The 26675-nt window shown below is 41.5% G+C and overlaps 2 protein-coding genes across 2 annotated transcripts; one reads left to right on the top strand and one right to left on the bottom strand.

Annotated features, from left to right (window-relative positions):
• Positions 1 to 705: 705 nt before the first annotated feature.
• fbxl13 (F-box and leucine-rich repeat protein 13) lies at positions 706 to 26666 on the top strand (the record flags this gene model as incomplete). Its single annotated transcript, XM_080736954.1, has 18 exons — positions 706 to 780; positions 976 to 1004; positions 4389 to 4550; positions 7835 to 7934; positions 12002 to 12097; positions 12185 to 12320; positions 19885 to 19937; positions 20831 to 20931; positions 21724 to 21853; positions 22468 to 22566; positions 23155 to 23275; positions 24133 to 24295; positions 24461 to 24580; positions 24697 to 24820; positions 24922 to 25002; positions 25904 to 26038; positions 26185 to 26348; positions 26492 to 26666. The coding sequence occupies 18 exons, from the start codon at positions 706 to 708 to the stop codon at positions 26664 to 26666; spliced, it is 2064 nt and encodes a 687-aa protein (XP_080593080.1).
• Positions 12545 to 21917, bottom strand: LOC308294884 (leucine-rich repeat-containing protein 17-like; the record flags this gene model as incomplete). Its single annotated transcript, XM_080737796.1, has 7 exons — positions 21794 to 21917; positions 19337 to 19534; positions 18742 to 19218; positions 17922 to 18145; positions 17004 to 17159; positions 12915 to 13056; positions 12545 to 12824 (listed from the first exon to the last, which is right to left on the bottom strand). The coding sequence occupies exons 2-7, from the start codon at positions 19459 to 19461 to the stop codon at positions 12545 to 12547; spliced, it is 1404 nt and encodes a 467-aa protein (XP_080593922.1). The 5' UTR covers positions 19462 to 19534; positions 21794 to 21917.
• Positions 26667 to 26675: the final 9 nt, after the last annotated feature.

Genomic DNA, 26675 nt, shown 5'->3' with positions numbered 1-26675 from the left:
AGAGTTGTCAACAACACTTTTTTCTCTCCGTTCAGTTCAGGTTCCGTTGTGGACCGGTGGTCCAAAGCGAAGGAGCTCACACACAGTGGCCGACCAAATGTTTTCACAGAGTTGACCCTAGTCTCTAGACTGGACGGTAACATGATGGCGGACAGGGGCACAGAGCTGCATGTGGGCACCTCGATATAAAATTGGCTATTTCGAAAATCAACTGAACGAAATTGGTATACACGGATATTATTGCATTCTACAATTAAGGTCTTATATTTGTATATATCCGGCATTTTGGGGCATAAACAATAAGTTGAAAAAGAACATTAAATCTGATAATGTACAATGCAATTCATGTTCAGTGAACATGCATTATCTTGTTCACTGTGAAGTTCACACGCTGAGGACCATATATTTTTAAGTATCAAAGAAAGTACATTATTTTAAACAGAACAGGCACCGTATTGCATTTAGTTACTTTTAACCAGAATACAGTAATCCTGTCCTATGCTTTGATATGTCCCGCGTGCTACTTGACTAAATATCCCTTGGAACGTCTTTAGTTGGCCAACCTGGAGTTTTCTTTGGTTTTAGGTACTAGGTAGGTAGTTACCAGGCAACGGTAAACTATGAGGAGGAGAATACATTGAAAACAACTTGGCTAAAGTTAGGCTGTTTGAATAATTGTCATTGTTTATGCTGATATGTATGGCAATGGCATCTTTACAAAACACAGAGTCTGCTCTGAGAGAGTACATAATGAAACACTCCTTGCCACAGATATACGAGGTAACGTTATTATGACTAGCCAACTTTTTGGTTTACAATATTCTGTGTTCTGTCAACTAAATGTGGTCTCAGTCTGTGTCAACTCGCTAGAACAACTAGTGCTTTCTGTGTCAACAGACCATATTGGCGGCTTCTTCTCTATCCTGTCCCGACGACCCATTATGTGTTCTTGAAAGTCAACTTATGGCATTTCAGGGACATCTGAATGTGGACTCCATTGACTGGTAGGTGTAACATGTGAAATTCCATAATTGGACACTTGGTGGCCCACTTTCTCAAGCTATCATAATAAGCACTGATGAAGGGACTGAACGTTCAGGTTTAGGATTGTAATTCTTATTCATTATTTCAGTTTACTGATTGAGGTTTATATTTTATGTTGTTGCAAATATCAGCTGTACTCACTTTACACGGTGTCTTGCAGAGAGATCACGTCAGAGGATTTACATTTGTGTAATTCATTATTTTAACCTTATTTTGAGGCAAACGTTTGTTGATGATGCAGAACACATGACATGCATGACAAAAAGCAGTGTGGACACCATCACTGAGGAGCAAGATGAGGTAAAGTATGGTTCTATCAGTGGCTTACATGCAATCACAAGTCAATGAACTTTACACAGTAAAATCCTATTAATTTAAAGACCTATTATGTATTTTGTCCAATCTGTGTGGTAGAGCATGTTATAGCCTACAATATAACTTATACAATTGGAATGGTTGTATTTGGACTCCTCGCTCTTCTATTGAGACATTTAGATCCTGTGTCTATAGGTTGGACACAACCTTTGACATGATCCCGTTTCTGGTTTGACATGAAGGTCAAAATTCAATTTCCCTTGTCAGCAAGCAGGCAGACTCCACTGAAAAAAACTCTGGGAGTGTACAAATGGAAATGGACCCGTTAAATGTCCATTGGTAGTCTAAGCTAAGGTAAATTAACACTGGGGATTTTACTGTGTAAATCCCAGAACTGACAGACGTTCAAATAAAATGTTTTTTGTCTAGAATGGTTGTTTGGTGCCCTTTACAATGTTATTCCATATTCCCTTCTAGCTGCCCTATAATCTGTTTGAGAAAGCCTACTCCTGTCACAGAAGACATGTGGTAAATTCTTGCTTCAGGTAGGCCTGCAGTAAAGCTGTTCAGACCCATGATTCACAACTTGGTGAATTTTGCTTCTTTCACAAAATATGAGGATGGGTGTCACCAAAAGCAGTTGTACATTGGCATCGTTTTGGCTCCAAACTCTTTGCATATATGACTACTAAGTCAACATTCAGACTGTTGTCAGCTTTGATCTGAGTTATAACAAATTACAAATATTTCCCATTGTGTTTTGTATCCCCACCACTGATGTGTGCCCAAAAGTAATTTGGATAGACAATGAATACACAACAGTATCACAGTCCAAATGCTTCTGGAACATATGCAGACCTTGATTACAAACATTCTACACTAAACTGAAGTTTGAGTGATAAAGTCATGACAGAGGATTTGAAAACCCCATCTGCAATTAATTTATTGATTAGTTTGTTAGAACAGACAAGACAAGTTACACAATATTCACTCCAGAAGATGTAGCAACAGCTCCTATTGAAAGAATCAAAAGATATTAGTTATGGCTCAAAGATTTAATTCATGGCTCAAATACAGTATGTTCAGAACTAGATATCAAAATGTGTAATTTGTAACATGGCAATACTTACCTAAATACAAAAGGAGAGTAGGTCTTATGTGATGGCTATCGACGGCTCAGCAGACCTAAAAGAAAAATATATATATATTTAAAAAAGCAATACACTAGATATAGCGCTATATACTGTGTGTGTGTGTGTGTGTGTGTGTGTGTGTGTGTGTGTGTGTGTGTGTGTGTGTGTGTGTGTGTGTGTAATTTTTTAATAGACATATTTTTCAGTTTGATACAGATTCCTACTAAACTCCCTATGTGGCTGAAATGATAAGTTCCAAACAAATCATATCACTGTGCCATTTACATAAAACATATTCAATGTTCAAAGGTGTCCAATGTCCATCACTGTAACACATTACATTTAAGTCTACATTTAGAACCAAAGCAAAACATGCAGTGATCCATATTTATATCCATATTTATTTATTTTATTTTTATTTTTTAACAACAATTTGTATGTGAATACAGTACAACTACAGAATGTGTGTGTGAATACAATGTAACAATCAGTGGTTTTGGAGATCGGGTTCGGTTCCCTACACTTAAATCACATAAATATAGGCCCTGGTGTCATGGGACACCTACTTGTTGACAAGTAGTACTGCCTGGAACTCATACGTGTAATATATTCCCTGACCAAGCAAGGATTCTGTCTTGAAAGAGCAGTATAGATTTTAGTTCCAATCCCGGGTATGATATGAAACTTACAGATTGCAGCTTTAAGTAATGGTATAGTCAGCAGTGTTCACAGACAAAAGTATTCAGGAGGGTTACTACAGTACATACCTTTAGCTTAGGTTATATTAACTGTTTAAAAGACATTACCTTTTAAGATCCTATCACATGATGGGATCTTCTGTTAATTCTATGATGACCCCAGGGCAGGATTCCATTTTTCGTAGCCTTATCAGATAGAGGAGCTTGGCTGTAGTGGGTTTGAGAATAAGACACTTTGCCCCTTGCATAGTTGCTTCTGGACTTTACCACATAAGTGGGCATTTGTGGATGTGGACCTTGTTTGATAGGCTTAACTGAGGTTAAAAAAGCATGTTGTGCTTCCGGGGTATCTGCTGAAAAAGGAGAGCTGAAACTCAAATGGCCATCACTTCCCTGTGGTGAGATCCCACGCAGAGGAGAATGAAGGCCACTAGAAAAAGGCTCCTGGACACCGATTGTGTTTGTCATGTATTTTGGTTCCTGGCTGATGGCGAAGCGTTTCTGCAGTGAGGTGTCTGGTTTCTGCTGACCCATTTCCTGTGCCGTAGTGATGGATGGATGAACAGGATGGATTCTTTGGTCACCCAGGTAGCCATCTTGGCCCCTCTGGCTGAAGAGTGGGTTAGTTGGTTTCACATTCAACACGTTGCCAACGTGTGCATTGTTTGGCTGGTTTATAGATGAGACTTTCTTCTGAGAATCAGCATGATCAGAGAAACGTCCATGGACTACATTTGTATTTAATAGGTAACTTCCATAGTTTCTGGGATTAAGGATAGCCACCTTGTTGTCCATTTTTGACACATTTAGCTCATTAGCTGAAATAATAGGAGTTGGAAAACTCTCATAGCCACTGTTACTCTGAGGTGATGCCTTTTCTGAGCTTGAATGATCTGAGCTTGAATGAAAACCACTTGACATGTCCCACTGCATACCCACTGTCTCCTTGTCCAGGGGGGATTGATAATTCTGAGCTGGTGGGGTTGTTTTCCCCTTTACCCTGGGCAGTGTAGATGGGATGGAGAGATTACTGTACGTTTTGACATAAATACGGTTGCCATAAGAACTCGGATGATTCTTGTCAGCAGAATAACTTGAGGATGAGGGCTTTTCTGCAGAGGTGATGTAGCCAGTTTGAGGTGCATTGCTTTCTGTCAGTGGAGCCATTTGTTTGCTTTGGCTTGTAAAACTGCTGGAGGGAGCGGGAGAAGTTAAAGAACTGCTGGAGGGAGCGGGAGAAGTTACAGAACTGCTGGAGGGAGCGGGAGAAGTTACAGAACTGCTGGAGGGAGCGGGAGAAGTTACAGAACTGCTGGAGGGAGCGGGAGAAGTTACAGAACTGCTGTCAGGAGCAGGAGACGTTACATCAGATATACTAGGAGATGCATTGTTTGGTTGTTGGATATTTGACTCTGAGCCAAATTCCAAAGAGGATTCACTTGCAGTGTGGCTGAAACCATCAGAGGCACTCAAAGTGTTACCCTGGTATTTGTTGACATCACCACTAAAAGAAAGGTCCTGTGTAGAAGACAGAATTGGTCTCTGTGCAGAAAGCTCGTAGCTTGTTGACTGGAGATCAAAATTGCTCAAACCATCAATATTTCTGCTAGACAAGCCATCTTTAGGAAAACCTGCGTAATAACTTGAGCCGTATTTCTCTTTTTTTGAATGTGAACTAGGATAAGATACAGACACTCTGACAAACGGTTTACTTGTGTAATAACTTGAAGCATATTCCCTTTTTGCTGAATGTGGTCCAGGATAAGTTACAGACCGCCTGACAAACGGTTGTTGGGTATCATAATCACTAGCGGAGATGAAACTTCGGGGGATCACAACAGAGAGGCTTTCTCTTGGCGTGTAGTCGATGGCACCCCATTCATTCTCTTCAGACACCAAATTCGCAGGTTCATTCCAGTCTGGAACGACTTCATTTTGTTCATGGTTTTCCTCACTAGAATAAGGCCCACCACCAGCTTGGAACGTTTCACTATCTTTTTGAGTGTTCAAAAGTCTTTCCTTTTCTATCATGTCCCGGGCTTTTTGAAAATATACATTCTCAGTACTTTCTGGCCTCAGGAAGGAGCTCTTCATCGATTTCACAAATTGTTTAAAGTCCCTCACTGTTGGGAAACGGATGTCCATCCCATCTTTATTTGTTTTCTGTTGCTGGCTTAAACCATGAAGGGGCCGTTGAATATCGTAACTAGTACTTCCAGTTTGAGGTGCATTGCTTTCTGTCTGGGGAGCCATTTGTTTACTTTGGCTTTTAAAACTGCTGGAGGGAGCAGGAGAAGTTACATCAGATATACTAGGAGATGCATAGTTTGGCTGTTGGATATTTGACTCAGAAACAAATTCCAAAGAGGATTCACTAGCAGGGCCAGGGAGGCTGAAACCATCAGAGGCACTAACATCGCCACTAAATGAAAGTGGAGTTGAGATGAAACTTCGGGGTCTCGCAACAGAGAGGCTATCTCTTGGTGTGTAGTCGATGGCACCCCATTCATTCTCTTGAGACACCATATTTGCAGGTTCATTCCAGTCCTGCTCTGGAACGACTTCATTTTGGTCAGGGTTTTCCTCACTAGAATAAGGCCCACCACCCGCTTGGAACATTTCACTAGCTGTTTGAGTGTTCAAAAGTCTTTCCTTTTCCATCATGTCCCGGGCTGTTTGAAAATATACATTCTCAGTACTTTCTGGCCTCAGGAAGGAGCTCTTCATCGATTCCACAAATTGTTTAACGTCTCTCACTGTTGGGAAACGGATGTCCATCCCATCTTCATTTGTTTTCTGTTGCTGGCTTAAACCATGAAGGGGCTGTTCATAACTAGTACTTCCATGTGCAGGTTTTCCTACCACAGGTTCAGTGGGGTTCTCATAGTATTGTTTTGATTTATCTTCTGGGGAGAATCTGCGTTGAGCAGGCATCGGTTCACTGGGACTAGGTGGATTAAACACCTTCCCGGGGATATGGGGGAACCTTGCTCTCTGTGCAGAATCAAAGATGCGGGACTGTGTAGCTAGTGATTGAACTCTTGGCTCAGCTAAGACAGGGACGTTTGAAGATACTTCAGGATACTGTTCAGGGGCATACACCCACCCATTACTGCTGGAGTCTTCCCCACCAAGAGGATATCCATGTACAATATTGTATCCTAAAAAAACAGATAATACTTATTTATAATCAAATGGAATGTTATTGTTCAAATAAATGGAATGAGTAAGTGTGAATAAGTTCAAATCTGAAATTCCTACTTTTTTGAACAGGTGAACAAGTGCAGCACCATGACAATAGAATAGAAAGCCAAGAAACCCTGAAAAAATGATACAGGTTGAGAATAAAAATGTAAACTCTTGCCAACATGTGCCACATGAATCAAACTGTCATCCACTTACCTAAAAGGAAGTGCCATATTAATGAGTTCAGCTACAGCACCCACTCCCACCAGCACCCTCAAGCTCCAGACTCCAACTACAGCTCAGACACTGATCCCTCTACCTGATCTGAAAGTAGTTTCTCTTGGAACTGCATGGCTTAGTCCCTGTGTCTTCCTTCTGTTGCCTTAACTCCTACATTTAATTCCTCAGAGGAAATATGTGCCTCTCTGTGAGGGGAGGAATGATAAAATATGAGCAAGGATAATAAAACTCAACCCAGTGCTTGCTGTGATGATTGTGATCTCAGCTGATTAATGACAGCTGTGGCTGGGTGTGAAGATCAGTCTAATTACAAAAGCGCAGGTGGCCATTAAGTTGTACCTAAGCAGAACCAAAACAACATGGCAGACATGTCAGGTTGACATCATCACACAGCATTTTAATAGATGAGGATTAGTCCTGATAGTAAACATGGTAAAATGTTTTTGCCATAACTTGTCATTTATACCTCATTTGTCATACAAATACTTTATTTGCAGACACAACAAGCATAGCCTAATTATGTTTTTTGGATATTTCTTGGACGTTGAGAGTTCTTGGAAGTTTGATAAGTTGATGTTACATTTTTCCATTATGTCACAACAGCAACAGCTGCCTAAATCATGTGTGAATATTCTTTATTTAGTTTTTCTTTTCTTTCTTTTTTTGTGTGTGTGGGGGGGGGGGGGCTATTGGGACTACCTCATCATTAGAGTTGAAAGCATTTTGAAGTAGCCTTTCATAATAGAAAAAGTGGTCCAACAAAAACTGTACATGTTAAGCTATAAACTATATTATTTATGAGAGATTAAACTAGCAATCATGCTGAGTAGAAATTTGACTCATGAGAATGAAAGTTCAGTGCATTGTCTCTGGATTGCTGGTTAACAAGCTTGGAGGGTTAGGGTGGTCACTCTATCCTCCAGATTCCCTTTCACCTCCTCTGCTGTCTGTTGTGCTGTCAGTGTGGAAACCCATATCACTCATGGCTTATTTGTCACTATCTGTCACAGTCTTGTCAGCTACTAAGCACACTATTTGGAAATATAAACCGCTAATTCTAATAAAAGGAGAAATTGCCTTGATATCATTCTGTGACATTTATTAATTCTTGCACGTTATCCAACAATCATTCCTGTCTATTCGAATTGAGTTCCCCAACAGGTTAACAGCCCTCCTGTTGACTGAATTAATAATGAGCTCTGTTTGTGGGAGGGACAGAGGATGGAAGAGGCTCACTGCCAAGAGGAAGAGTGATGCCTTAGAGCTGGATCTGAAGATGGAGATAGCACAGAGGCACTATGAGAGGAAACAGCAGAAGGTAGCACTCGTGAAATGGGTGAACTGGCTAAAATTTCACAAGAGATCACAGGCTGGTAGGTAGACAGTTTGGCATAATCTCCAAAATGTAAGAGATTTATGGCAGAATTCTATGCTACTGCAATCTCATTCAATGTATAGCCTAGTTTTTGGAATGACCAACACAGTTTTGGATTTCTTTTCTAGCTGCCATCGAGAAGCTTAGAAGGGTTTTAAGCCATGTCCACCTTAAACCTATCATAGTTTCATGGTGCCACATTGTACAGGAGTCAAAGAAGACGAAAGAGTACTTTGAGGTACACCATTCTCATACAATATGCCCTTGTAGAAGTTCTCAATTTATGGTGTATATATAGTATATTATATGTTTTTGCTTGTGCTTGTTAAGTGTGTCCTCAACCAGAAATTGTTGGAGTTGGATTTATTTGAAACGGACAGCCACGAACATCAGACTCGGGAAGGACTTTCAATGCTCCCAAGAAAGCTTTTGCTAAAGGTATCCCCTCACCCGCATTTCCCTTATTACTACACCCACTGTATTTGTTTTCATTTCCCATGAGACAGATGGGTTCAATCACACAGAGATGGACATGGATTCAAAGCTGTGCTGTTTACTTGAGCCCAAGGCCTTAAGCATTTATACATTAGGTCATACGTATTGCACAAGACTTCAAGTGGACATTGCTGAAAATATGCACCATGTGCCTTGTATTTCTTTTTTGTGATTAGTATTTTATTGTGTTTTCTTTCCTTAAAAAAACAGTACACCAGCCCAAGGGGGCTGACACTTAACATTACAGACACAACTTGTGTTAAGGCAGGCAGATTACAACATTGCGGTTCATAGAGAAGGATACCCGTTCGTATGATGCTGTTCTTAATAGTAAGTTATGCCAATCTAGACTAGATGGTACATGGCCTGACTTCCATAGTCGGACCAGCAGTCTCCTAACCAGCATTATGGCTGTTTGGACCCAATCCACACATGCCGGGGGACTTATATCTTTCAGAATAAAGGGATCTCCCAATATAAATAGCCTAGGCGAATATCAAATGGAACACGCTGATCGACAACTCTCTGAATACAGTCATGTATTTCTCTCCAAAAGACCTGTACCTCGGGACACTCCCATAAGACATGGGTCAACGTACCTTCACCCGGGCACTTCCAGCATGTTGGGTCGTTCTTAAGCTTTGCTTTGTGTAATTTAGAGGGGGTCCAATATATTCTGTTGAGAATTTTAAACTGAATTAACCTAGTACGAGTTTTGCATGACATGTGCTTTGAGTTACGTAGTATGTTGACCCATTCTTGTTCTGTGAGTGTTGTTCCAATATCTCTTTCCCATATACCGTTTTCAGTGCACTAGTGGTGGTGTATTTCTTCAGCAACATTGAGTTGTAGAGCGATGCTTCGTGACCCCTGCCATATCTTGCAATAATAGCAGAGGGAGTCTCTGCATTTTGAGGGACCTGGGAGCTTCTTGATATTGTTCTCAACAAACTATGAATTTGTACATAATGCCAGTATTGTTGACTGTGCGGATTGTGCCTTGTATTTCAATTTGACAGTTGTTGTAGTCTATCATGGTCCATTATGGTCTATTAACCATTATATCAGGGGTCTTCGAACTTTTTCAGGCCAAGGACCCATTTGAGAAATAGATGAAGCAGGGACCCCCACAACCTGTTCATAGATTCCATATAGTTTAATTGTTTGACAGCACAATTATCAAATCAGTGTATGTTGGATTCATGCCAATTTGTTTTCAGATATTTAACAACTTGAACTGTCAAGTACTTAATAAACTTGACCTTTCACTCTGAATTAGTCTGCTCCTTTTCCCCAATACACTAAAGCTCTTTGCCAGCTGCGAGGAATTGTGAATTTCTTGAGCTTGTAGATCTTCTATTTGTGGGTAAAGTTCTCAGAATATGGACACTTGGGTTCAAGTGGTTAATATAAAAAAATATATATATATATATTAAGGCTGGGACTTTAACTGATTAATTGCGATTAATTAATTACAGAAAATTAACGCGATTAAAAAAATTAACTCATTTTAATCGCACTTAGTTTTTGCACCACAGAACCTTCAGTTTCGGGCATATCAATCATAGCGATGCACCAACCAAGAAGAGACAACAAACGCAAAGGGAGAAGTAGCCAATCAGAGCGCTTTGCTTGGCCCAGTGGATGCAAAATTTAGATTTAAAAAACTCACTTTTTGATTCACTCGTACAACAAAATGTGTTTTACTTGAAAAAAAATGCTTCTCGGGTCAAATATCGATGTGCGATTAAAATGCGATTAATTGCGATTAATTAATCACAGAGCCTGTAATTAATTAGATTACATTTTTTAATCGCATCCCAGCCCTAATATATATATATATATCACTCAAAGATTTGGAGGACCCCGTGTAGTAACTCTGAGGAGCACCTAGGGGTCCCGGACCCCCTGTTGAAGACCCTTGCATTATAGTAAAGGCTGTGTTTATGAAGCAGTACTTGTTTCAGAGTTTCTGTTTCAGAGTTTGTTGTGCATACTTTCTATAAACTGCAGCTTTACGATTGCTTTCAAAGGCTTGTTGGTTGACTCATCTGTTGATCTGTTGATGATTGTTTGCAGGGTTGTTTAAGGACAAAGATGAAACAAATATCTGATTACACTGCTTGATTGTGGCCACTTCCAGGGGAATTATACTTAATTTCTTCCAGTATGTTTAACATTCCAGAGAGTTTGTACCTTCAAAGAGTCTTGTTACACCAGTCTGTCTTAACAACATGTTTGTTTCAGTGGGTTTACAATGTTCTGGCATAGTCATTTTGTCATGTCACTGACTCTTCTGCTGTTTTCATTAAACACCTCTCCTAATGAATATCCCTTTACTATTACTATGTTTGGAGAGAGAAAATGGCTCTTTGTACCCATGGAGTTGGCAGGGCACTGCATGCAGTGGGTACTGCAGGGCGGTGGCTGAGGGGCCAATCAGCCCAGCCCTTTTTGTTATTGGTGGCTAGGTGCCCTTAAGGCTAGCCAGACATTCCCAAGGGACCATCCACTCATCTGGACTGGGTTTTCCAGGCATATGGACTGCAAATGTTTAGCAGCTCCACAAGTCTTTATACAAAAAAGAATGTCATCTATTTATTTACACATGTAAACCTGTGATGTGCCAATAACGTTGATTCTAATTCTACATGCACTACCTCAGGCTCTGATGTGTAGTGTACTTTCTTGGTGGATATACAGGTCCGTCTAAAAAAACTAATATTGTGTAAAAGTAAATTTTCTTCTGTAATATAATTCAAAAATTGCAACTTTCATATATTCTAGATACATGGTGCATGCAGTGAAATATTCCCATCCTTTTTTTGTTTACATTTTGAATTCTTATGGCATACAGCCCATGAATCTCAAAAATCCATATCTCAAAATATTACAATATTACACAAGACCACTCAAAACAAGGATTTTTAATTGAGAAATGTCAACCTGTCAACCTGAGTTGCTTGAAGTCCAGTAGGAAGTTTCTGAGTTTTTGCAGTTAGTTATGATTTGGCGTGCTAGGGCATCTGCATGCTTTTTTACACAATATTCTAATTGTTTTAGATGGATCTGTAGTCTAGACTCTAATATCGTTGTTGTCGGGTGGAAAACTTGTATGTCCAAAACCATTTGTTTTAAAAATGAACTAAACTAGTGAAAACAGCCGATCTACAAGCGAGGCGTTGTGTGCTTGTAGATTGGCTGTTTTCACTACTTTTGTGTGACGGCCTTGTCTGATGAAGCAGGGCTTTACTTCGCGAAAAAACATACACATTTGAAACTTGGAGATACAAGGTTTCTGCCCGACAGTGACGATATACTTCTAACATAAACGTTTTTTGGATGTATAGTATACTGTTGACTGTTGGGTTCAGTCTTGTGGAGAAATAATGAAAATCAGCAGGATATCCTCTTTTACTAATGTGCAAAGCATTCCAAAACGTATACCTCCACTTACAGTATCACTCGTAGCCTCTCAGTATTTCTAAACATGCTGCATGTCTATTTTTCTTCAGGTCTTTCAGTGTCTTGACTTGAAAGACCAGATGAACTGTGCTGAAGTGTGTTGCACGTGGAAAGCTGTCATTCAGTCAGGCTCACTGTGGAGTCGGGTCTGTATCATACTTGTAGTATTTAAATTAGATTTACATTTTCTATTGTTTGTCATTTGAATAATTTGTACATTTCGGGCCTTGCAGATCAACTTCTCCGTGGAGAAAGACTGGATAACAGACGTCATAGTGAAACAGGTTCTACAGCAGTACCGGCCATTTGTGATCCATCTCAACATGCGTGGATGCACATCTTTAAAGTGGACCAGCTTTTCATGCATCAGTAAGCGCATTCTGGCACTGTACCTATATGATATTCAAAAAGAAAACACACTAAAATATCATCTCATCATCTAAGAGTACAAAAGTTTATATATTCTTCTTAATATTTTTATGAAAAATACAACACAAAAATACTGAAAAAGTTAGTTTCTCCATCTGATACAGACTGCTTTTCCGTGCAATGTGAAAAAGGAAAATGAAGAGCCTTTTTAAGTTCATAGTTGATCATAGCCTGATGATCTGGTACTTCTGGGGCGTTCTCAAGTGACCCGGCTCCAGGTCTTCCTCCAAACCCCCCAGCGCTTCATTAGGCGTGTCCCAGAGTTCAGGGTCTGTCTCACTTTGGTCCGTCTGGCCGCGTTGTCTGTCCTTGGGGCACTCTCTGTTGTAGGAATGCACATATTCCTCCACACTCTCACCAGCATACTCAACGGGGGAGCGGCACAGCAGGCCAGAGTGGGACACTACTGGGTGCAGGCGCAGCCAGTACACCATGTAGTGAATGCTGCAAATATCATGATATATTGTTTTCATTATGTGTTTGTAATTGTGTCATACCAAGCTCAATGGATACTTTATAAGCAGTGGAACCCACCTGTAGTCACACACCCAGGGGTTTCCTCCCAACTTGAGATTTGACAGGAAGTAAAGATCTTCTAGAACCCCATACTGGAAATAGTGCAGACTGTTTTCAGACAGGTCTAAATCACGCAGATGCAGGAGGCCGGACAGGGAGCCTGGTGTAGAGGACAATTGAAAATAGAGGAGTAAGCATGAGTACAGGGTATATACAGTGCCTTGCAAAATTATTCACCCCTTCTTATTGACATTGTGTTATGTTACAGCCTTATTCAAAGTTTTAATAAATTCATTTTATTTACTCAAAATTCTCCACACTATACCCGATAATTACAATTTTTTTCGTGCAAATTTATTAAAAAAGGAAACATACAAAATCACATGTGCATAAGTATTCACACCCTTTGCTATGACACTCAAATTTGAGCTGAGGTGCATCATGTTCCTACTGATCATCCATGTTTCTATAACTTGATTAGAGTCAGCCTATGGTACATTTAATTGATTTGAGTTAATTTAGAAAGGCACACACATGTCTCTATCAAGTCCCACTAACATGTCAGAGCATGGAGGTCCCTGATGTCATCAATATTAAGCACATATTTGGCAATGCCAATATGAGATGACAAATGGCAATTTATTTGCAAATTAAGACTGCTACGGTTGACTATCATCACCTGGATATCCATTTATGAATGAAGATCACGACACTGACCTCATCAAACCCTGGATATCCATACATGGAGCTGTCCTCTACATCTGATTCCCAGATGATGCCCTGTCAGGGCAACCACACTAATATAATCCCTTTTATGCCCATCAATATTAAGCCCATATCTGTGAATGCCCATATACTGGACATATTGTGTCAGTCTAACCAGTGTGGTTGACGCAACATGAGTCACACCTGCAAATTAATTCTGTCCTTGTCCCTTTTATACCCCCATCTCAGTCAAAATCATTACTGTATACAATTGATTGATTGATTGAAGAATTTATTAGAAGTTTGCAATAGAAAAAAGTACAGTTTCATGACAGTACAAATCACTGGTACAAGGTCAACTAAAAGGAGATCCTAGAAAGCCGAGGCTTATTTCCACAGGAACCACACTTTAAGTATCTCATATAACATTGAAAGACAGACGGATAGAACATAGTACTTTATCTAGGATAATATCAGTTTCAAAAGCATAACATCAAATACAAAAGGCAGAATACAAAGAAAAAGGGGGGGGGGGAGCATGGGGGCTTAGTCTATTTACAAGTCACGGGTAGCTGCTGTCTGAAGGTGACTTTTCATACCAATTTTGAAGGAGGCTAGGGATTTGCTCTCCTTTAGGGCTTGTGGAAGGGCGTTCCACATGTTGATGGTATAGCAGGAGAACGAGTTAGCGCCTTGTTTAGTGTTAAATCTACGCTGATGATGATTAGTGGAGCTGCCTCTGGTGTTATGATCGTGAACATCCTTGACCTTTAAGAAGTAGTTAGTCAGGTACATGGGAATCTTGGAGGTGTAGTGTATCTTGTACACCAGGCCCATTGCAAGATGCTGTACTCTGTCAGCTACTTTGAGCCACCCCACGCTTTCGTGGTGATGCTCGGTAAGGTGGGTCAGAGGAGGGAGACCAAGCACAACCCTAATTAGTTTGTTTTGGGCTGTTTGGAGCTTTAGCTTTAAGGCAGCTGGGGCGTCGCGATACCAGACAAGGACTCCGTAATCAATGAGGGGCCCAATAAGAGCACCTCCTAGTGTCTTTCGGGATTTAATATTGATCAGTGGGGCAACTCTTTGCAAGAAGCGAATTCGTTGATTGACTTTATTGATTACCTTGGTGGTCATTTTTTCACTGGATAGGTTAGCCTCCAGGATGCAACCCAGGTAGCAGATGTGGTTTTTTCTTTCTATCACAGTGTCACCTACTTTAATTGTGAAGTTCTCAACTAGGCTAAGTTTCTGACTAGATCCAAAGAGGATACATTCAGTTTTGCCTAGGTGAATTGAGAGTCTGTTGTCATTGAGCCAGGTGCAGATCTTGTTAAGTTCACAGTTAAGGGCCTTTTCAACCTGCAAAATGTCTCTGCCTGAGACTAGGAGAGCCGAGTCATCCGCGAACAGAAACAGATTGTAGTCACAAGCAGATGACATGTCGTTTACGTATATTAAGAACAACAGTGGTCCTAGTATACTCCCTTGAGGTACTCCACAGTTTACTGGGAGGGGGGGGGACAGGGTTCCGTTGACTTCCACCATCTGTTCCCTCCCCACCAAGTAAGAGTGCATCCATCTCACTGCTGTGCTATCAAGACCAATAGCTTTGAGTTTTTCGATCAGAATAGAATGATCGACGGTGTCAAATGCCTTCTGGAGGTCCAGCATGACCATGCCACAATATTTGCCATCGTGAATTTCACGTTTGATGTAATCATTCAAATAGATGAGGCATGTATCTGTGGAATGGGACTCTCTGAAGCCAGACTGGAACTCGTAGATCAGTTTATTCTCTTCAAGATATTTAGCCACCTGTTCATAGACAATTCTTTCCATTACCTTAGAGATGGAACTAAGGATTGTGATTGGCCTGTAGTTGCCAGGGTCAAGTTTACTGCCTTTTTTGTGCAGGGGGGTTACCTTGGCTAATTTGAAGTCCTGGGGGACATAACCCTGCTTGATAGATAGATTAATAATATGGGTAATGATTGGGGCAATGGTGGCAGCTGAGTCTATGAGAAATTTGGGGGCAATTTTATCATGGCCAGCGGCCTTGAATTGAGGTAGGGTGCGCAGTTTTTTAAACACTTCATCAGTTGACACCGTGGCAAGTTTAAAGTTGTCTTTGCATACCCCAAGGTTCCTGTAGAATTTCAAGATGTGCCTAACACCAAACAGTCCAGATGGAGCGGGCAGTTTATTGACCAGATTTTTGGCCATGGAGGTGAAGTAGATGTTGAGATTTTTGGCTACATCAAGACTATCCGTGAGGAGGGTTATGGGAGTTTGGATGGATATGTTGCTGGCTATGGATCTGAGTTTAGCACCACAGCCTAGCTGGGTTTTAAATAGCTTCCATAGGTCTCGTGGTTTGTGGATGTTTTCCTCAACTTTCTCATCCAAGTAGTTTTTTTTGGCAGAAAAATCATTACTGTATATACAATCAAAATCATTACTATACAGTATACCTGGAGTTCAGACAATCCACTGTGAGTAAATCTTGAAGCAATCCATATGATATAGATCATTACAGTTCTCTTTTTAATTGTAACTGTAAACATATGTTTTTCACTGATCTGTCACTTTGAGACATTCCTTCCCAGAAACCTCCCATGAGTTCTGGCATGTACTCGTGCATCACATGTTGAGAGTCTTTGTTTTAGTCAATTTGAAAAGACAATGCTTTTCAAACACAGTATATTTTACAGTACCAGTAAGACTCCCTAATCGGGAGATAAGCGTCCGTCAGGTCGCATACATAAAAACTTTAGAAGGCAATGGTAGGAAATCAGGAGGGAATATGGGAAATGGGACAGATCCATGTTGATAACATGACTTTAGAGATACTGTGTACCGCTTTGCGTGATTTTAGGGCAAAATCTGTAGGAGCAGTGTCCAAAAATGTGTTTTGCAAAAATCGGCCTGATGGTGGCGCTAGATGGGACAGATGCATGTTGATGACATGACTGTAGAGATACTGTGTACTGCTTTGCGTGATTTTAAGGCAAAATCTGTAGGATCAGTGTCCAAAAATGTGTTTTGCAAGAATCGGCCTCATGGTGGCGCTAGAAGGTTGTGGTTTGTGTGCGTGCAAAGTTTGGCATTGATCGGGGCAACGGTGGCGGAGATATGAGTCAGGGAAAAGTGTGACGTGACGGACAGACTGACAGCCGGTGGAGGTATTGATAGTAACTTATGAATAGAAACATAGGTTATTGTACTGAACTCTATTCCACCTCTCTCCTTCCCTTCCTCTCTCCCTCCTCGAAGGGGAACCCGAGAGCGTGCGCAGCTGTGCACACACACACACACACACACACACACACACACACACACACACACACACACACACACACACACACACACACACACACATGTGCACTCAAACATGCATACCTGTGTCAATGCGCGTCAGGTTGTTGTTGCTGAGGTTGAGTGTCCTCAGACTCCTGGCTTCCTGGAAATCTCTGGCCCTGAGGTGATTGATGTTATTATGGGACAGGTCCATTTCAACAATATCATCTGGGATACCTGTAGGAACCTCGATTAGACCTGGAGAGAAGACAGAGAGAGGGAAAGCGATCACACTACTGAGTTGATTTTGTGAATCTGGTGTTTTAATATTTATTGCGTAGCATTGTTACATTTTCATCTGTATCATGACAGTGTTGTTGGGACAAGCTGTTTTGAAGACAGATCAGGACATCAAAGTTTGACATCCCCCTTAAGCCCTTTGGCAAGAACAGCAACTGGAAAACTGGCACTGGGCCAGATTCAAGCTCTGCCCCCATACCTTGCATACTTACATCCAGGCCCTCAGCCAATATTATAGATTATATCATATTTATATATATTTTAAAATGATAGCAATGAAGTAGATCAAGTTAGGCAGGTTAGTAGTTTTCCCAGATGCACTTCACATGCTGGCAAGAACTTTATTTGACCATTAGCTTGTTTATCGTTTTTATAGAAAAGAAGAGAAAAATCCTCTGTTTTATTTCAAATACTGTACTATAAAGTGTGATTGATCGTTATCAAATGAAGGAAGACGCCTCATAGCAGTAAATTGGAAACTGCTGTCAAACAGACTGTCTTTCTCTGCCAACTCTGAGTCTGGCTCCGACGATCCTCTAAAAGAAGTGGAGGGTTTGTCATTCCACTGGGGTGACTGGTGGGATATTTAATCATGTACATACGCGCTTCGTGGAACAGAGCCCAAAAGAAGTATTTTCTAAACCCTCTGTTGCATATCAAACACATGTTCAACACCTGCCCACTAATGCATGTACATTACACTGCTGCTTGCGAACCAACCTCTGTTCCTGCAGTCCAGACGTGGTCGGGGGAAGAGGTATGTGTGGCAGGAGGTGGTGGCATCTGGCTTGGTCCGGATTGGAATTGGAAGGGGGTCCAGAGGTCCCAACACAGGCTCGTTTTCATCACCCTGGGGGCTGTTTGCGGGGTCTGACTCCCGGCACAGAAGCTCTGGGTCGACCTGCTTCAGCTTCCTGCTTTTCAGCCTGAGAGGCTCTGCGCACCTGGGAGATGAAACAGTAATCAGTCACGGTTTCATCAGTGTCATCCTTGTGTCATCTCATAAGATACTCAAGGAAATCGTGTGATACAAGAGGAAAATGGGATGCTGGATAGTTTGCAATACATATTTCCAAAGCACTCATCTTAAAGGACCATATGGGTAATTTCATTGTCTATTCACAACTTCGACATACAGCATATTGTAGACCATAGACCCTTAAATGGTTTATTTTTAGATTCTGTTAGTTTACTTTTAATTCATAGTCATTAAACGTGGCAAAACATTCCTGAATAATCAAGTCAGTTTTGGTTAACATAATTGCGCAAATTGTGCGCAATTTGCAAGATTAAGTTGTGGATGTTTTAATGTAGTTCATAAATCATATTTTCTAGAGGGACTATTTTCAGACACACTTCAAATCACTAACCACAGTATGCTTCGGAAAAGGGTTGGCAGTAATGTAAAATATGCCATGAGTCATAGTCAATGGGCTAACCATGCCAGCTAGACCACCAGTACGATCCTTTAAAGGACATGTTTCCCGGTAGAATCTGACCAATAGATTGCTGTCTGTAAGAAGTAGACTGAATCATTCACCTGGCATGATTTGCTAGGTTGCGGTTGCTTGGGACCTGCAGGGTGCGTATGAGACTGTCCATCGTGCAGAGACAATTCCAGGGATTATCGTAGAGGCGGAGGTAGCGCAGGCTGGGCATGGGGAGGAGGGCCTCCTCGCTGAGTGTGGTCAGTCTGTTGTGCTGCATCAGCAGGGTGGTGAGGTGGGTCAGGCCCTGGAAGGCCCCTTCCTCCACCACAGAGATGTGGTTCTGCTGCAGGTCAAGGCTCTTCAAGCCCTCGTAGCCAACAAAGGCCCCGTCGTGGAGGACCCTTATCCGGTTGCGGGCTAAAAGCAGGTGGCTGGGTTTCTCGGACCAGTTGCCCGAGGCGGGGATGGCGGCAATGCGTCGACCCTGGCAGTCCACAAAGACACCTGTGGAGTCCCTGGACTCCGAGCAGGCAGCCGACCCGTGTCTGGTTGGGCCTGACCTGCCATGGCGCCCACTACCTCTTACCCTGTCATGATGTGGAAAGAAAAAACATTTCTTACAATAGTTGTTAAAACTAGATTCAGACTCAAGAGTAAACTCCTACACAGTAATCTAATTTATGCTCTGTCGTAAGAAGATTTTACCTGTCTCTGGCGAGGCCATGCCTGGCTCCTTTGAGCCCTCTGCCCCTCCCCCCTCTTTTCATCTGGGCGGATGCAGGAAGCAGGAGGAGGAAAAAGAGCGCCAAGAAGGGGGGTTTCATGTGCATTCTGAGGTCAGCTGCTATTCTCTTTTCAATGGGAAGAGCTGGAGATGTTGGAAAGGACGGTTAGGAAAATAACCTTGGAAACAGAAGCAAAGGGGGTCACGGGTTAGCAGTGTTATTGTTGATGAGACACAGCTGCTGCTGCTGCTGCTGGAGACAGCATGTTATATAAGACACACAAAGTTCCAGAAAGCACGCATTGCTTTGATGTGCGGCCTAAAAAGTGCAAGGCTGCATTCCTTAACATCTGACCTGGAAGGACATTTTAGAGCACTAAATCATAGCTCTGAAGCTAAATGTATTACATTGTCATGTGCTATACCACTAACAGACAATATTTCATACTTAAAAGTATTAATAATAATCCCACTCTCACTCTCTGCTTCTTGTTCTCTCTCCCTATTTCTTCCTCTTACTCTGTCATAGGTGAGTGCAGAAATCTACAGGACCTCAACCTCTCAGAATGCTCCAATATCACTGTAAGACAGTGAATCACTGCACACACTGACAATGCCTGGATTATAGAGTTCAAAGGGACGCACAAATACATCCCAATAAAAACGTTTCCGGTGCTGAACAACAATATGTACATTTTAGAAGAACGAAGGAAGTTTGCACACTGTAAAATGTTTTCAAAATTTGAATAAATGTTCTACTGGGAGCTGAGCTACAATGCGCACATTTCCCTTCCTTCTTCTCCATTGCCTGGATAATCACATAATCCTGCCTGTTTATGCTTGGTGATTCAGTACATTTCCCCCCCATTACAATCAAATTACGACCACATGTGAAATGGCTCTTGGTACGCTGGAACTGCATAATTTACAATGAGTTTCCAGATTAATTTACAATTCATTTTTATAGCACTCAATAGATGCCAAGGTTCAAGGTTGTACTTTGTTACGTCTTTTGTACAGGTACATAAGAGTAAAACTTGTTTTTGTTCGGCTTCCTTTCAGACAATGCAGTGGTATATATATAAAAACAGCAAAAACACAACACATCTAAAGATAAAATAATAAGTAATAAGTAATAATGGCTTAGTAAAGAAAGAGAGTGCAAAAGGCAAAAGAGCAAAGAGAATGTAAAAAGCATCTTCAGCTGTACATGTGCATAATGTTTGGTATATTGTATACACCCATGACATTATGTTTCCTTAGTAGCTACTGTACTATAACTTTTTGTAAACAATTTCACAGTGTGTTCTATGTACAACAGGTTGGTATAGTTAAAAACTTCACAGTATACAGTATATGTACAGTAGGTGCCAGGGATATGAGTTCTTCCAATGTAATGAACCTTTGTACCCATTACATTTACCATTGGTTTTACAGCACATGTGTGACTTCCATGCCTTGTTGTTGTCTTATAGGATATGATGGTCCAGAGAATTCTTGAAGGGTGTCCCAACCTGCTCTACCTGAACCTCTCATGCACACCTGTGACGAACAGAGGTCTGAGAGAGCTGTCCAGGTAAACCTCTGCAACTTTACGGATCTGACATTAGGCCTCATTGCCAACCTATGCCAACCCTATTTTTAGGACGTTTTGGTTTTGTTATTTTTCAATTGTCTCCAAGCCCACGTAACTGAACCGAGTGAACCTAATTGCCCCTTTTCATTGGCCTCCTGCTGTGGTGTTCCCAGAAAAAGACTTTCCCCAAGGCGCAGCCCACTGCCAACTTGTATTTCATGTATGTCAGAAACTGTAATGCTTGCTGTCATAATAGTCAAGTGATTAACCACTTTGAACCTGGCGTCCCTATTTTGGGCATGTCAAACATATTCAAACATTTCCGAACCTAGCGAAACGTTTCACACGACACCATCGTACGATGTAGTGTAAAATACGGCTTAAGTGGTTAAAAGGATTTGATCTACAGTACGACTCGACAACGAAAGTGAGGGTGCACTACAATAGCAGACCACTGTCATCATTGAGAGAGCCATGTTATCTCTTTTTCCCAGGGAATTAGAATTGAATTAAAATGTGTAAATAGTCTCCTAACAATGCATATCTGCACTATTTCTTTTCTCGTATGGGTCTCTTTCATAATCATTCTTAATGCTCTCCAAAGGGGTTTTCAGGGACATTTTAATTACAGGACAAAAATGTGATAACCTTTTCATTCTCAAAGAGATTCCTTTATAGATACACCTCTTCTCTTCCAGAGTACATTCCCATCTAAAATATCTTTCCCCGAAAACATATTAAACCATTTTCTTTGATTTTACTGTATTACTAATGAAATAGCTGGATTTCTAGGAGCTGTCTCAGCTTGCAGTACCTGAGTCTGGCCTACTGCTACCGATTTACTGATAAAGGCTTACAGTACCTTGCCACAGGGAAGGGATGTCACAATCTCGTCCACCTCGACCTCTCCGGCTGTACTCAGGTCAGTGGGACTGCTCCTCTTCGTCTTATACTGTATATTTATGCTCTCCACTGGGTTTCAGCTGTCAGGTCCCTTTTTTTTTTTTTTTTTTGCCTTTACCACAAGCTGAGCTTTCAGTTTCCCTGGGATAAGTTGAGTCACTCGCCTCTACTTGGACTGGTTAGGCCTTCTCTGGTCTCTTACTGTACACAGGTCAGTGCCTGTACGGTGCTCAAACTCTGTTTAGTCAGAGCTCTGGAAGATTGTGCAGAGAGAGAGAGAGAGAGAGAGAGAGAGAGAGAGAGAGAGAGAGAGAGAGAGAGAGAGAGAGAGAGAGAGAGAAAAGGGGACTGTAGCCAAGGAGGAGGGCTTAGCTTACACACCAAACCCTGACCCACCCACCCACCATGCACGTGCACACTACATAACATCTCACACATCCACTCCACCGCAACCTTTATAAACATATATCCTCCCTGGAGTGAGTGTTGGTTTTTTTCCAGGTGGTGTGGTTTCACTCTGCTGGCCATGATAAAGAATGATGAAATAAAGACAAACTGTAAGTTCAGAGAAATGGTTTAGATTCCAACATATACACACACCACATTCTTGCCTGGTTTCCTCTTTTCCCCCAGATGACGGAGGATGGTTTCAGATATATCTCTGCTGGATGCCCTTCACTCAGACATATTGTGATCAATGATATGCCCACCCTGTCAGATAAATGTGTCATGGTAAGGATGTTCTCACCTAAAACACCTATAATGTATCCATAACCACATGAATAAATATACACGCATAAACTGTATTCTCCTGTACAACGAAGTATTTAGGGCTTAAAGGAGTAGTTCACCCCCAAAATTACTTTTTTTCTATTGATTAGTCACGCCATGGAGAGTAGAGTTCAATAATATTTTTTGGTTTTTGTCACATTCCTAAGACAAAAATTTGATTCGAGTAAATGTACCCCCATTGATTCCAGATGGGGACCCGTTTCGAAACGGGTCCCCATCCGGAACGAATGGGGGTACATTTATTGTTATCACATTTTTGTCTTAGGAATGTGACAAAAACCTAAAAAATATTATTGAACTTGAATCTCCATGGCGTGACTAATCTATAGAAAAAAAGTCATTTTGGGGGTGAACTACTCCTTTAAGTGGTTAAGTATGTTCTCACATAAACATGCATAATGTATCCACTCTGGAATGTTCAACGGAGATAGACTAGAATAGAGCTGATATTGCCTCCTTGGAAAGAATGTGTTAATTAAAATACGAACAGACAAAAAAAGTGAATCTGAATCTTATCTTTTTCAACAGGCACTGGTTGCCAAGTGCCGCTATTTGTCTGCTGTCTCCCTGCTAAACACTCCTCATCTGTCAGACGATGCGTTCAAAGCCATCGCTGAAGTGGCCAAACTGAGAATATTCAGCACAGAGGGTGAGACAGTGTTGGAGTGTGCCTTCATCATTTCCCCTCAGTAGAAGTATCATCATTTTGACCGGCATGGTCCTTTGTTTTAAAAGGGTAAAAGTACCCTAACTTCTCTTGCGTGCGCTGGTGGCCTTCAGACACACCATCTAGAACAGAGCTTGTGTGTAAGGTATGTGTGTGTGCGTGCGCGCGTGCATACTCTTTGAATTGTATCATGTTATGTAATATAGGCATATGTATTTTCCCTCCAAAGTAGCTCATGTCTCTAGTCCACATGCATGAAACAGAACCACCTCCAGCCATAAACAACTGGCACAACGAATTGCCTGGTTAAGTTAAAGTCAATAAATATGTGTTGATAATGTTGATAAGTTGATAATGTATGTATGTAAAAAAAGAAAACGTTTTTTGTGCTGCAGCATTCATAAAGATCACAATTTCCAAGGTAAAGAAAATGAAATGAAACACTATTCATTATCCAGCACTGTGCACCATCAGAGTGACTATAACAGCTGATTGAGTAGGATATCATAATTGATGCTATTTCAAGGAGGGACATCCTGCTCTAGTAAAATACTATTCAAATGGTGCCTGGTCTGTATTAATGTTTATATTATATAGAGCATGTCTGTTCACAAACCTCACACCAAATTATTTAAAAACTATCGATATAATAATTTTGCTGTAATGTTCTCAAGTGGCTGCAGGGACGGCTAAACTGCAGCCACAGAATGCACAGCCGCTACAGAAGTGGAATAAAGCTAAATGGCAGATATCTCAGTCATATTGAAACTCAGCATTTTTAATCAATACCATGAAGAGACTTGATGTTGATTCATTCCTACTACCTGTTTCTGCGCCAGGCAATGACCGTGTGACGGATGTCAGTTGGAAGGCCCTTTGTCGTAGCTCACAGGGCCTGCGTAGGCTCCATGCCGCAGACTGTCCCAGGACCACTGACGCCAGCCTCAAATCCATGAGCACCCTGAAGAACCTGCAGTACCTGGACATCTCATATTGCAGCAGGTATGTGTGCTCATACTCTGTGCAGGTGTTTTGTCAATGCATATTATAACATTGACTGTTTAACTGTCCGCAGCCTTTTTATTCTATTGCACCGTGAATGATAAATAAGATACCTGTCTTTGTTGTAATTATTTTCAAATGTATGTGTTCAAATGAACGTTTCAGGGTAGGAGATGTGGGGATGCGCTACTTGACTGAAGGCGCCTCAGCAACTAAATTGCGAGATCTGAACGTGAGTCACTGCAGCCGCATCAATGACATCTCTGTCAAGAGGATTGCCCAGAGGTATTTGTCTGCAAACGCACACACACACTCCTCGCACCATGGTCTGCTTTGCAAAGATACTGAGTGCTGTGTGTGTGTGTGTGTGTGTGTGTGCGTGCATGGGACCAATTCACCAGGTTGTCTAAGCTGTACCAGCTCAATGTTAGTTATTGTGAGAGTCTGAGTGACAGTGCCCTGGAGTGGCTGAGTGGCAGCTCCATCACCTCTCTTGACATCAGCGGATGTAATATCCAGGATCAGGTACTCTGTCTGTGTGTACAGTGCACTGCAAACACCTGATTGAAAATAATTATCACTGTAAAATATTGCCTTGTTAGTGAAGACTTTATTTGCATGTTTAGGGACTGAGTGCGCTGGAAAGAATTCACTTGAAGAAGATGGTTCTTGCTGAGTGTGTCAATATCACTGACACTGGCATAGAGGTACAATTCTATAATATTGACTTTCCATGTGAGTAATTTGTATATTTTACAGAACTGTGTTCATTTGGCTTTACAGTTATGCGTTTTGGCATTTAGCACTTGTATTCCAGAGCAAGGCTGTAAATGTGAAAGGTCGGACATGAAGCCAAGATTTGAGATTCAAAGACTTTATTTGTCATGCACTCATAATATATGAACAGTGATTCCTGCCAGACAGTTTTTCTTTTATTATTGTTCTTTATTGAATGTCTCTTCCTTTAGTTTACAATTTTTCAAAGGACAAACGGTTATTTTTTATATATTTATATACCTTTTTTGAGCCCAATTGGGTTTCATAGCTCTCCTGCACACTTTGGACAAAATCTGGCAGGGATTATTAGCCACCAAACATACGTAATATACAGTACATTTCATGCAGCAGAAGGATGACCAAAGTATTAGTGCAAATACTGCAGTAAATATTGTGAGCTATGGCAATCCTCAGCTAGATGCTATCAAAAAACTGTACAAATTTCATAAACATATGCACAAATGTGTCCAAAACAAGCAAGCAAAAAGGTGCTGTTGGTGTAGTGGGTAATTACCCAACTCTATGGTAATTACAGGTTAAAGACAGCCTTGTTCAGAGCTCCAATAGATTTAGGGAAAACTGAGCGTCTCTGTGGTGGCTTTGTGGCGGCGTAGGAGTTTGCCTGACCGCAGCAACACAAACAGTACATTGCTGGAGTGGTGGGAGTCCTTTATAAAAAAAACTTTATGAGTCATGAACATATGTCAAACAACAACAACAGGGTTAATGACCATGGGACTGGAGTGCAATGAGAACAAAGACATGCCTTCTCTTGTTTGATCATCCCTCTTTCATGTTATTCCAATCGCCATTTACGTATTTTTCTCGAAGACGTTCTGCAAGCAAGTGAAAGGTCTGGAACACCTCGATGTGTCTCACTGTGTAGCGCTGTCTGACCAGGCCATCAAACTTCTCTCCTTCTACTGCAGAGGTTTAGTCACACTACGAATGTCTGGTTGTCCCAAGGTAAAACACATAAACACATCAGTTTTAAGTTCTTTAAAGTGTCAGTTCAGTGAATCTTCAGAATGCCTTCTAATCTGTGCTCACCCCTCCCCTCCCCATCCCATTTTATTCTGTGCCACGTTTTACCCATTCCACCTTCATTCCAGATGACAGATGTAGCGATGCAGTACCTGACATCTGGGCTGCACTACCTGCGAGAGCTAAATGTGAGCGGCTGTGTGCTTCTCACCGACCGCACGTTGCGATACCTTGAGAGGAACTGCCCTCCCCTCCGCTCCATCACAATGGCTTACTGCAGCGGCATCTCAAGGTATGCAACACACACTGATACTGTGTGCAAAACAATGCATTTTGAACTTAACTTAATTGAACTTATACATGCATGCAGCCTGTGCCTCTGGTGCACTGCAGTGGGAGGGTGTTTGTGATAAATGCACATATGTCTTCCATCAGGCTGGCGGCCTTGAGGCTGCAGCCACGTGTGCAGCACTGGGAGCACAGCAGTGATGACCCTCCCTATTGGTTTGGATACAACAACGTGGGCCAGATGCTGCAGCCAATAGGAATGGCCGGCAAGACTGATGACAGCTGGGAGGAGGAGGATGGGGAGCGAGCACTCAGTCAGTGACAACAAGAG

Source organism: Nannobrachium achirus (assembly GCF_963921795.1).
Source record: "Nannobrachium achirus genome assembly, chromosome: 11".
Taxonomy (NCBI): Eukaryota; Metazoa; Chordata; class Actinopteri; order Myctophiformes; family Myctophidae; genus Nannobrachium; species Nannobrachium achirus.
The sequence above is the reverse complement of the archived record's forward strand: the minus strand, read 5'-3'. Positions and strand labels throughout refer to the sequence as shown.